The sequence below is a fragment of the Acinonyx jubatus genome, chromosome D1 (assembly GCF_027475565.1).
Source record: "Acinonyx jubatus isolate Ajub_Pintada_27869175 chromosome D1, VMU_Ajub_asm_v1.0, whole genome shotgun sequence".
Lineage (NCBI taxonomy): Eukaryota > Metazoa > Chordata > Mammalia > Carnivora > Felidae > Acinonyx > Acinonyx jubatus.
Genome location: NC_069390.1, coordinates 73,961,487 through 73,973,820, shown reverse-complemented (window position 1 = coordinate 73,973,820; position 12,334 = coordinate 73,961,487). Strand labels below are relative to the sequence as shown.

General features: G+C 44.2%; 1 protein-coding gene across 1 annotated transcript in view; it reads right to left on the bottom strand.

Annotated features, from left to right (window-relative positions):
* LOC128311644 (uncharacterized) overlaps positions 1-12,334 on the bottom strand; it is a gene marked incomplete at its 3' end in the record, with an annotated part of 39,797 nt that overhangs the window by 7,241 nt on the left and 20,222 nt on the right. Inside the window, 2 exon segments of the mRNA XM_053202539.1 lie at positions 242-384; positions 1,218-1,382. Coding sequence (XP_053058514.1) covers positions 242-384; positions 1,218-1,382 — 308 coding nt within the window.

Genomic DNA, 12,334 nt, shown 5'->3' with positions numbered 1-12,334 from the left:
TGACCACTCTTCCCTGTTTTCCCTACTAATGGCCATGACTCGGGCAGTACACTTTAGACTGGCATCATAGTGTCGGTATGTTTGGGCTGCTATAACAAAATACCACAGACAGGGTGGCTTATAAACAACTCAAACTTATTTCTCACAGTTCTGGAGGCTGGGATGTCCAGACAAAGGCACCAGCAGCTACGGTACCTGGTAGAGACCCTCTTTCTGGGTTGTCTTCTTGCTGTATGCTTACACGGTCGAAGGGGCAAAGCGACTCTCTGGGGCCTCTTTTGTAAGGGACGGTAATCCCATTGATGAGGGCTCCACCCTTATGACCCAATCACTTCCCGAAGGCCCAATTCTAAATACAATCCCCTTGGGAATTAGAATTTCAATCTATAAATGTCGGGGAAGACACAAACATTCAATCTGTAGCAAGAGTGAATAAGAGTTTTGTACTAGGGGAACATTTTGACATTCTCTCAGTGGATGCAAAATAAATTTCATCAAAGATACTTACAACTTCAGATACAAGATTTCTCAATCCTGGCTCACTTGCTGCACTTTATAAAAATTTTTTTAATGTTTATTTATTTTTGAGAGACACAGAGCATGAGCAGCAAGGAACAGAGAGAGAGGGAGACACAGAATCTGAAGCAGGCTTCAGGCTCTGAGCTGTCAGCACAGAGCCCGACGCAGGGCTTGAACTCACAGACCGCGAGATCATGACCTGAGCCAAAGTCGGACGCTCAACCGACTGATCCCCCCACCAGGCACCCTTCATTTGTCGCACTTTGAAAACATAGATTCCTAGGTTCCACCATAAAAATACTGAATTAGAATCTTTGGAGATGGGAGCCCAGGGATCTTTTCAAAACACCACCGGTGATTATAATGGATGATCAGGGTTTAAAACACAATGACACTGCTCCATCTTCTCACCCTTGCCCAGCGAGTTCTCGTTCGGTGGCCCTTGCCTCTCTTAGCCACAGGGGACATGTTTCAAGATCCCCAGTGGATGCCTAAAGCCGCAGATAGTAGTGCAACTTACATGTGCTATATTTTTCCTGTACGTACATACCTATGATAAAGTGTAATTAATAAATTAGGCACAGTAAGAGATTAACAACAGTAAGTAAGCATAACAGAAAAATTCTAACAGTATACTGTAATAAAAGTTATATGATGTGGCCTCTCTTTCTCAAAGTATCTTATGGTACTGTACTCACCCTTCTCGCCATGACGTGAAATAATAACAAGCCCACGAGATGAGATGAAGCGAGGCGAATGACATAGGCACTGTGACGTGGCGTTCGGCTACCATTGACTTTCTGACCATAGGTCAGAAGGATCACCTGCTTCCAGACCGCAGCTGACCACAGATAATTGAGACCCTGAAAAGCGAAACAATGAATAAGGGGGCAATTGAAATGGAAGAGTTAACATTTATTCAGAACGTACTCTGTCGGGCAGTCTCTCCAAGTGTGGCGGGGGGACCGGCAGCATTGGCTTTACCAGGGGGCTTATTAGAAAAAGTCAGAATCTCAGGCTCCGACCCACATTCCCTGGATCAGAATTGGCACTTTCTAAAGATCCCCAGATGATGTTTCTATCCACGTGGAGTTGGAGAAGTACAATATGCACAATTGCATTTCATTTTATCTTTCCAACACACTGTGGGGCATTTTTTCGGGTGTTTGGGCACTGGGGTCTAAGGAGGTTAAGTAACTTGCCTAAGGTCACATAGCTAGTAAGAATTCAAACTAGGTCCCATCTGACTCTGGAACCCAGGCTCCAAACAGATATACTAATGATTTTCACAACTGCATGTGCGGAAGATTTCCCTAGGATGCTTATTAAAAATAGTGATCCCTGTACTTCCTTCTCTTAAAATTCTGAACCAGCCCATCTGGGGTAGGGCCCAGAAATCAGCACTGAAATCCACCCATCCCAGGGATTTTGAGGCACGTGGTCAAGGAACACAATTTGCAAAGCACTGCACTTTACTTTCTGAATGCGCTCTTGGGGAGAGAACCACCGTGTATTTCCAACGCGCTTTTCCAAAGCACTTCAAAACGAGGGCTTGGCTGACTGTGATAAAGACTTTTTTCCCACCTAGATGGACCCAGTTCCCCTGGAAGCCTCTGGAACCCATGCCACGCTTCGGAAGAGAGCGTGGAAGAGTCCCACTACAGCTGAACATACGTACCAAAGCAGGGTTTGGTTGGATGCCGGGCAAACACCGAGGCCAGGGAAGATCTGAGATCTATTTAAGAACAAAACCAAACGCTTGGTATTTTTCACAATCTACAAAATTGCAGGCAGGGGTGTTGGCTACCTTTTTAAATTTTTATTATGATTTCATGTATAATTTAGATCACTGGATGGCTGTAAGTCCTGCTAATAAATTGTGTACACTCTGAACACAATAAAGATCAGCCGACACAGCAGAATCGATGTGTTGTTTGCAGGACCTGGGGGACATGGAGGAGTCGAAGTGGGGTAGGCTGTGACTCGCCACGTGGGTGCAGGGGCTCTCCTCTCCAATTTTACTTTAACAGAATACATTTTTGGACATACCTTTTTTCTTCTTTTTTTCTTTTTGACACAAGACTCTCCTGAAGAGCTCAGGGCATAACACACGTACACACACATGCACACACATTCACATTTCCTTCATTTGATGACTGACACAAGTGAACACAGGATTGACATACGAACAGAAGGAGAACTAAGGGTGAAGAAGTGGAAGGAATAAGTAGTTGCATATTATTTTGTAAGGCTCACCATTCTGAGTCCATTCATTCATTATTTTATTTCACAGCCCGTACTGAACATTTATTACACTCTGAGCCATCTGGTAGCTACTTGAGTCTATTACGGCCTCTATCCTCCTGAGGTGTGGGGTGAGGGTAGGAGAGAAAATACTGAAATACACAATTTTAACACATTACCTTAATGAAGGAAAGGCCTCCTTAAAAGATAGCTTTTTGGAATTTATCCGTTACCAGTAAGGAGGAAATGCAGGGCTTGGAAAATGTGATACAGTGAGCAGCCCCTATGTTGGGAATGCCTTCTTACTCGGTGTCAGAACCACCATCCAGCAAATCTCTGAACGGTTACCCCAGATTTACAGGCAAGGAACGGGAGCCCCAGGAAGGTACAGATGTTCTCAAGGTTACACTGGGGGAACATGGCATAATCAAGACATATGTTTGTCAGATCCTAGAGCTATGGTCTTTTGACCTTGCCACCTTATTTTTATGGTTGAGAACATGATAAAGAGAAGAAAGGAAAATCTATACGTGAAGAAAACTTGACATAGAAAGGAACACCTCTAATGATTACTACTGGGTTCTTAGAAAATTCATCTCTGTAGCGTCGGATAGAGTTTGGTAATTTTCTAGACAAGTAGATGGTCTGGGCAAGGCCAGATGGATGATTCCCTCTTATAAAGCCTGAAAGAGACCCATGCCATGACATTCTACTTTAGCTCACCGACAGGGGACCTTAGTATCACGTAGGGTTCTAGATTCTGGGATGAGACTTTGTTAAGGGACTTAAACCCAGAGAAACAGATGAAATCTAGGGACTCAGAACATTACATACCGCTGCCCAGGTGCTGAACCGTCATAGAATACATGAGTAGGTTGCTTTTCCCTGGCTGATGGGTCTATCCTCCCTTTCTGAATATCATGGTGCACTGGGGCGAGAGCCAAGTCTGGCAGTCTGTCTGGCAATCTGTCTAAAGTTGACGTAAGTGGTGGGAATCCAAGGGGATGTGAATCAGTTATGCTACAGTAACAAACAAGACTCCCAAATCTCAATGTTTATGATAACAAATGTTTATTTCTCACTTCTGTATCCTACATGGATCAGCTGCCACTCTCACATCTGCATCTTGAGACCAGGCTGATGGAATTGCCTCTCCCTTGAATGTTTCCTGTCACTGAGACAGAGGGAATGTTCCTAGTGTCCTTTCTGCCCACTTTTTATGGGCCAAGTGAGCCTATAGCTACTCGGGGGTTCCGCAGGGCAAGCTTTTATAATCCTCTCTCTCGGGGAGAAGAATCAGAATATTGGGTGATGAGTAAATCCAATATATTACAATGAGTACAGAGTTCTGAGCATCAAATTTGGGATGTCAATTCAGAGGTCAAGTGAGTTACTCTAAGGCCAGAATTGGGAGGGAAGACCAGTGAGGTTAGAACCCACAAGAACTGGAGGAGCAAAGGAATTTGGAGCAAGGGTGGAGTCAAGGGTGATTGCCATGGATACCCTGGATCATTTGTGTTCATGACCAGTGACTGGCTGGGACATGGAGGAGCTGGCTGGCTGATTTAAAGGTTCACAAGTGTGCAGGCTTGGGGGACAGAACCTATTAGGGTCCATCAGGGAAGTGTGAGCTATTCATTTTGTGTTTGCTTGGATCAGTGCTGTCCTCTGTAGTCTGATCTTTAGCTCGCCAGACACTGATCACCCTGGGAAAACTGAGGTAGCATGTTACACCCCTAAAGGGTTCTAGAACACTTCCCATGCCTACAGCCTTTGAGGATCATTTAGAACCCTGAATACTTTTTTTTTTTTTTGAAGGTAACTTATATTGGACCAAAGCCTTCTAAACCACTTTAAAGAACTTTTTGATAAAAACAAGGTACACTTGGCAAGTCTTACAGATAATTGCTCGTCTGCGATAAATAATGATTTACAATGAGCAACAGTCGGGATTGTTAAATTAGCTTTCTTTTCCCACATTCTGGAGCAATAGCAAGCTACACTCTGCCACAAAGAGGAAAAGGCAAATAATTGGCCCAAAGAGGGAGGCAGATCAGGCAGGGGACTACAGGATCCAATTCTTCTCCTTTTAGACCTTGAGAAAAAGTATAGGGTGAATTCGGCTCAGCACTCTCTACACAGTTTTATTTAGTGTTCACCTCACTGGTTTGGGGCTTTTACCTCCCGTGAGGCACCCAGTGGCCCCTCGCATCCCTATTCAGGTAGTGGGTCTCAAGGCAGGGTCTCAGCCTCCAAAATTCTCTCTTTTCTCCACTATTGAAATCACCATTCAATTCCCTTCGTTGGGAAATTTAAGAACATTATCTGAGGAATCCGTGGATAGACTAATTCAGACTAAAGTGCCAGAGAGTAGTTAATATGTTAACCTTTTCTGGGAATATTTGCATTTCAAAGCTTCCCAAGGACAATGCTTCAGGGAAGCAAATACCGCCAGAATAGTGGAATGTGAGGCAATGTGACTTGCCAGTGGGGCTGCCTTAGGGGGCTTTTCTGGATTATTCCCTGTCCCTTCTAAACAACCTGTGTTTATTACACCCTCTAGTGTTTGTTAGCACCTAGTTTGACATACAATTCAAGCAGCCCAGAAGCTAATGGCTTCTGCATAGCGCAGGGCCATTTTTCAGCACCAGTGTGAATTTCAAGTGTCTGTGCCTGCATGGCCAAGAAAAAAGTAGTAATTATAATGCTATACATATTATCAGACTCCATGATGATAAAATCATGAACTCCCAAGCACTTTTGCATGGATTAACATAGCTAACACTCAAAGAATCTAACATAGTTAACACTCAAAGAATCTGTGGCGGACACGACAGGGTTGTTATCCTCCATTTTAAGGATGTAGAAACAGATTTGGAGACATTAAGTGACTTGTCTAAGGTCACACAGCTAGTTCATCTTCCCATACCTGTTCCAGTGATTTTCCTCTGCGTAGTGCTACTCCTTCAGCCTCTGGCACTGCCTGGATCGTGGGTGCTTAGAGTTTGGATCAGGCAGGGCAAAAATGCAAGATGGTGGGGGTGAGATCATCAGTCAGAGCCCCTGCCCCGCGTTTGGCCCAGCTAGGACCTGGCCAGTGTTTTGCTGCAGAACATCACCCCAGCAGCAGGGGTGAGGGGGGCAGGGGTGTTTCCTATATTGGTATTCTGCATCTGTGTACGTATTGATTTCTTTCTCAAAGGGTTCCGTCTGCCTTCTATCTAATTATGTTACTAATCTTCATCCCAGTCCTTTGAGGGTTTTTATCCTTGCTCTATAGAGGTGCAGGTTTCCAGGGTTACCAGAAATCCATAGATTGAAGCCTTTCTCCAGCTTTCTTGTAGAGGTCCTTCTTGGTGAAAATCTCACTTTTTTGTCATGTTTATTTTCTGGATGCTGTGTCTCCCACAACTTTTCTCTTTTACTCCCACTTGCAGTTTATCTGTTAAGAATAATCCCTGCGAAGCTGCTTCATGCTAAAGAGGATGCGAAATAAATTATAGACACCATGCCCTCAGTGATAGTTCAAACAAACAAACAAACAAACCCTACAACAAGGTCAATGTCATGAGCCGGAAAGTGCTCTGCTGTTGGAATCAGCAGATCTGGGACAGTCTCGGTTTGTCCATAAATCATGGTGTGGTGCTGACTGAGTCCTGGACCTAGCTGCTCCCATCTGAGTCTCAGTTGATTCATCTGTGAGATGGGGAAATAACTGCCACAGTGGTCTGTGAGGATTTGATGAGACAATTCTGTCAGACAGGGCTTCATGTCATAAGAATCACCTGTGGGGAAATACAGGTTAAAAACGCAGATTCGGAGACTCTAAGTGTGAGAGGTGGGGCCTGAGACTCTGATTTCTACCACTTCCCAAGTGATGGGGCCAAGACTGAGTGCCACTGTCTAAGGAAATGTTGGAACAGCGTGCAGTGACAGTCCCTCACTTCAACTTTCTTGATGTTGAAGACCCTCCACAAAGTAGTGTTTACATGCGACATTTATTGTTTTCCCTTATAACAGAAGTAATGGGTAGTATTTGTGAACGCAGGGCTGGCTTACATCTCAACACTTTTCTTGGCTGACATTCAGGCTGGTTTACAGCGCCAGGGGCTAAAGATTTGAAAATATCCTAGCATCCTACCTCACAGGCAGCTAAATTAAACTCAATACCCAGGACCTGCGTGATTAGAATAATGAACTATTCCAATCTACCTCAAAGACCTGTTGGTGGGGGAGCATTGTAGGAGCTGGAGGAAGCCAAATTTGGGAAGCAGAAACCGTATTGCAAAAATAAAAAGTCCCACTAGCTGTTTATGTATCAGATAAATCGTTGTTTGGGACGGTGAGGAATTTGCTGTTTCAATTTGCCTTGAAGTCTGATGGATTTTTGACCCAGAGAAAAAAATTAGTCTTTTCTCATTTGGAGAACGTCTTTCTCAAAGTCTTATTACAGTCAACACCATGTCCCTCTGTATTCCCAGACTCTCCATCCCAACTCTCCATTTGGCCCCAGGGCCTGGACAATCTTGGGAAGGTTTGTAGTTAACCATGACGCTAACCCAAGACTTTGTCGCCTCCGGAATGATAACTTAAAATTGCACAAGGTCTGATGGTTTCAAAAGCACTTTCGCCTACGTTATCTTTTTTGATCTGTATGACTACCCTTTAAGCCAAATAATATTATCTCCATTTTCAATTTTGGAGAATCTATATGATGTGTCCAAGGTCATACTGAAAGTGGCAGAGCTGGAGGGCAGAACCATTTTACTTATTACTCTTTCTGGAATAATATATCTGTCCTTGTTCTAGGACAGTATCTTTTCAATCCTGGATTCATCTTAGAAGCTTTTTAAAAATCCTGATGCTCAGGGCCTATCCCAGATCAATTAAGTCAGAATCTTTGAAATGGAGCCAATATCCATCTGCATTAAAAAGAAAAAATTCTGAGAGTGACTTTCATGTGCATCCAGAAGTGAGAAGTCACTGCTCTGGTAGAAGTTTTCAGGACTGCTAGGGGGAAAAATGTTTTCATCCAAAGGGAGGTATCTTTATGAAGGGCTAGATACTGTCATGGTAATTGATTCTTTGTATGTGTGATTCCTAGCATCTAGCTCGACGCCTGGCAGAGTGGGGAAGAAAGAACCAAAGGTACTGTACCCCTACTATGGGTCTGGTGCCCTGCTTGTCATTTAACTGCCCTACACCTCAGTGAGATTGGTACCATTACTTCATTTTCCTGGTGAAGGCACTGAGACATACCCAAGTTAAATGATTTATTAAAAATCATGCCCCTCGTCAGTATCACGGCTGGGATTTGAACCTACAACCCGCCACGCCCAAGTGTGTTCCATCGTGCCAGTGGTTTTAAACCCTGGCCAAGACTCTGATTGCCTGGACTGAGTAAGGGCAAGACATTGGTAAGTTTCAGGAGCATCCCAGATGATGCTAATCTGTAGTCAAGATTGAGAGTCACTTCCCCTCACCGCTCTGCCTTTCCAAAGTGCTTACAATACATTTGTTGAAATTGAAAGGTCCGGGGAAAGGACTTCCTTAGGCACGTAGACACATGCATGTGCCCACAACAACATACACATCTCTTGGCCTAAATTAGAAGGGACAAAGTCATTCATTCCACAGAGACCACTGTTTGGAATAGGAAATCCAGGCACCTGAGTTTGCATACCAAGCCTTTCCTGGGAACTTGTATCTGAAGGCCTATTTAAGGGTGGTTGGACAGAGGGAGGGGGCATGAAGGGGCTAGAAAGTTGAGTTGGAGGGGCCACAAAGACAAACTTGGGCATCTTTACAGTTTTACCTGGAGTCAGTCTGCACCAGGAAGCAGCCAAGTCTTGGTAAGCAGAGGGGATCTTTCAGACTAGACTGCAGTGTGGCAGATCACTTGGAGGGTTAGGAAATATCTGACTAACTCCCTGGATCTGGGCATGCTCTCTGAGAGAACGGCTTGATATTTTGAGGAAAATATGGCAGCTTTTCCCCCTGGGATCGGGTCCTGGCTCCGCTAATATTCGGTGGGTCCCCTGTACGTGTGCAACACTGTCTGGGTTTCATGAAAGAGGTAGACGCATTTCAGTCTCAGATAAAGTGGTTCTCAGGCACTGCCCCTGCTTCTAGAAGCCATATCCAAGTCATCGTTGTTATTCAAGAATCCAATTAAGTGCTTCGGAATTACTCTTTAGAGAGAGAGAAGAGAGAGAGAGCGCGTCCTGCATCTCCCCATTAACATTCCCATCGCGTTAGCAGGAAACACAATATAATTTTTACATCATTGTTTGAAATTTGTCCACATGAAAAATTCTCAATTCCATTCAATTGTTTGCTCTTAACCTTAGCTGGACCTGAGGCTCCGACCTCTGAATACTAGACTATTATCTGAGGGTCACAGCTCAGTGACACCAACCTTACGAAAGGAAACCTTAAGATCCAGACTCTATTGGATCCAAATTAATTTATTTTGGGCCAACGATGATATACGCTTCCTAAGCAGAAGGAGAACAAACTGCTTTAGTTAAACATTTTGGGTCTCCTAAGCCACGATGTTAGAAAGGCCCCCTAACCTCTGTTAGTGATACTTGAATTCGAGTTGATAAGTATTAATTGGAGGAATACTTAATTGGAAGATTCAGAATGGAGTGAAACAGAGTCTTAATCATTTGTTCATCAAACATTAATCAAGCTATTACTACATACCGGGTATTGGCCTAAGTATGGGGGTATGGAGATATGTAAGCTGCTGCCTCCAGCCTAGTGGCTTCTAATCCAGTGGGGAGACTGACAATATTTCCTCGGCATCCCCCTGCAGAGTAGGTCCCGCATTCTTATATCTAATGTACCTATCAGGAGAAAGAGAAGGAAGGCAGCTAGCGTGGACTGTCCCCCGTGTTGGCTCCACTGTTCCTTCCTCATGCAGACTCAAGCCACACAATCAGACCTCAGTAAACCCAGCCTGCTCGAGCTCCTAAACATTTAGAGGGCTTTAGCTGTGGTACTTCTCGGACTTTTTCAATGTGTAGTTCAAGGTAGGCAATACTTGCTGACTTCCTCTGTGGTGTTAGTTCATTTTATAACTAGAGAAAGGCAGAGACTCACTCTGGTGTGGTGACTCCTTGGTTGGTCTCTTAAAGCCACAGAAGCCTTTTCTGGATGCCAAATCTTAAAGGGATTGGTTGGTTGGGTAATTTCCCTGTTTTTCCATTATTATCATGTACCTCACTTCACTGGGGCAAGAAGGTTGGATCTTGACATTCCACCGACAAGCCATAAACTCGGACTCCATCAGGCCGAGGGCAGGGGAAGGTAGGAAGTGTTGAAGTCTGGGCATTAGCCAGATCACTAGGTGGGGGTGAGCCAAAAATCTGCGAGAGTGGGATATCAGTGGACAGGAAGAGCCAGAAGTCAGCCGTCCCTAACGTCCAGGCAGAGGCCAAGGAATGAATGGGTCATTCTGGTTAGAAGTATGCTAAAAGTGAAAAGCCTGGGGAACCACAAGAGACCAAGGGGCTATCAGCTGCCAGGGTCAGGGACAGGCTAGAGACCTCAGAAGTGAGGAACCTGCAGCTCTCTTGGCAGAAGTCATGTTGGCATTTGGGTGGGTATATGCCCACACATGGGAGCTGGAGGTGAGAACGGAATGCAGCTGCTTAGGGCAGAAGACAGTGGGGGCTGTAGATGGTTAGGAAGCTGTTTCTATTCATTGAAGCAGAGTGACTTCTTCTCCATATTTTCTTAACCTTATTGTTGCACTTATAAGTGTGTTTGTGTGCATTTATAAAGGTGTATATATATATATTAACATGCTATTAACATAATATATATAATCTATATATCTATATCTATATCTATATCTATATCTATATCTATATCTATATCTATATCTATATCTATATCTATTAACATGCTACCTCCCCAGCAGAGTTTGCAGCTTCCAGGGCGAGGGTCTGCAAACTTGCCCCCATAGATTTGGCACACAGCAGACGTCTTTGGCTTTACCTGACTCCCAATCCGGTATTCCTTACTGTCCCCCCAAGGTTTCCACATGGATGCTCAAACCCACAGAAATCATACTGCTAAAAATTATCCGGGTTCTTTTTGTCACTGTCGTCTCTGACACAAGGGTCACACTGGCATGCAGATCAGCGGCATCATGTTGGAGACCTTGCGTATATGTTCCGTCCAGATATCCAAATGAAATACTATTTATTGAGAACTGGCGCAAGCTTGGCCATGTGCTCATGGTGTTAACCTCGGTTAACGTACTCTGAGGATCTGTGAGTATCTGTTTCCATCCCCTCAGCCGATGAAACAAAACTGCCCCCAAGGATGCAGCCCTTCCCATCCCAGTGATTGTGAGTGGCTCTCTGACAGCTCCTGGTATTCTGCTTCCAGGTCTCTTATTTGGATCCCTCTTTCTGGGCTGACGGTCTCCTAATGAGGTATGGCGTTTATTTTTTTCTGATTCCCACACACTGTGATAGAGGGAAAGCAATGTTATTGGCTGTTCTGTCTTATGTTTTTTTTTTTGTAAAGAAAGAAAAAAGAGAAGAAGAGTAGAAAAAGGAAAGAGAAGGGCGTGCACTGGGGGAGAAAAGAAAGGAAAAAAGCAAAGAAAAATGAAAAGAAGGGTGAGGGAAAGTACGAAAGCAAAACAATGTAAATCTTCTTGACAGTTTTGAGTTTTGCCTTGTGCAGAAAGCTGTTTAAATCCTTCAGAGTTTCTCTTGTATGCCAGTCCCCTGTCAGAAACTTGACACCCCTCTTCTGCCTAGATACAAGCTATAGAAAACTTAAGTGATATAAAGATACCTATCTAGATACTTAGTATTTAAGTTCTCTGTGGTGTGCATGTTCCTTAGTAGGGTTGTGATGACCCCTTCTGAGTTTGAAAACCAAAGATAAACTCGGTGGGCTTTTTTTTTTTTTGTTTTTTGTTTTTTCCCAGGACGTAACCTCTGCTTGTAGTTTTGTTTCACTGTGTAAAGGCTGAGAGGACAGTATTTCAGTTATTTATTTTCAGTTCGTTGATTAGGCAGGGGGCAAGGGGAGGAAGATGATTAACTTTCTTATGTCTTGAATTAATTTGCACATTTGGAAGGCAGAAAAAGATGTCCTTTCCTCCTTCTGTCCGGTTGAACTTCCCAGACCCCGGTTCTTTTCTTCTTTCCTGTTTTAACCTCTTGCTGGCCAGCCTTTGTTTCCATGCCCTGGACCGCACCTGCTCCCAATCCCGCGCAGCCTCCCCACATGAGGAGGTCTTCTTTTCGGTCCATTCAGCGGGAATCGACCAGGTATGTCTTTGTGTTCCCCTTTCCAGGGAGTCTTTTCGTGATGCTCCTGATAAAAGATGAAATAAAAAGTCAAAGCACAAACTCCTAGGAAGAAGGGAAACAAAAGTCTGAACAGCGGAACCTATGGATGTCAGGGCTTCAGCGTGGGTGTTTGTGATTATGAGTGTGTGTGTGTGTGTGTGCGCGCGTGTGTGCGTGCGCATGTTGGGGAAGATGTGATGATAGACAATGAGGAGGCAGTGCTTGGATATTCGTAGTGGTGATTTTTT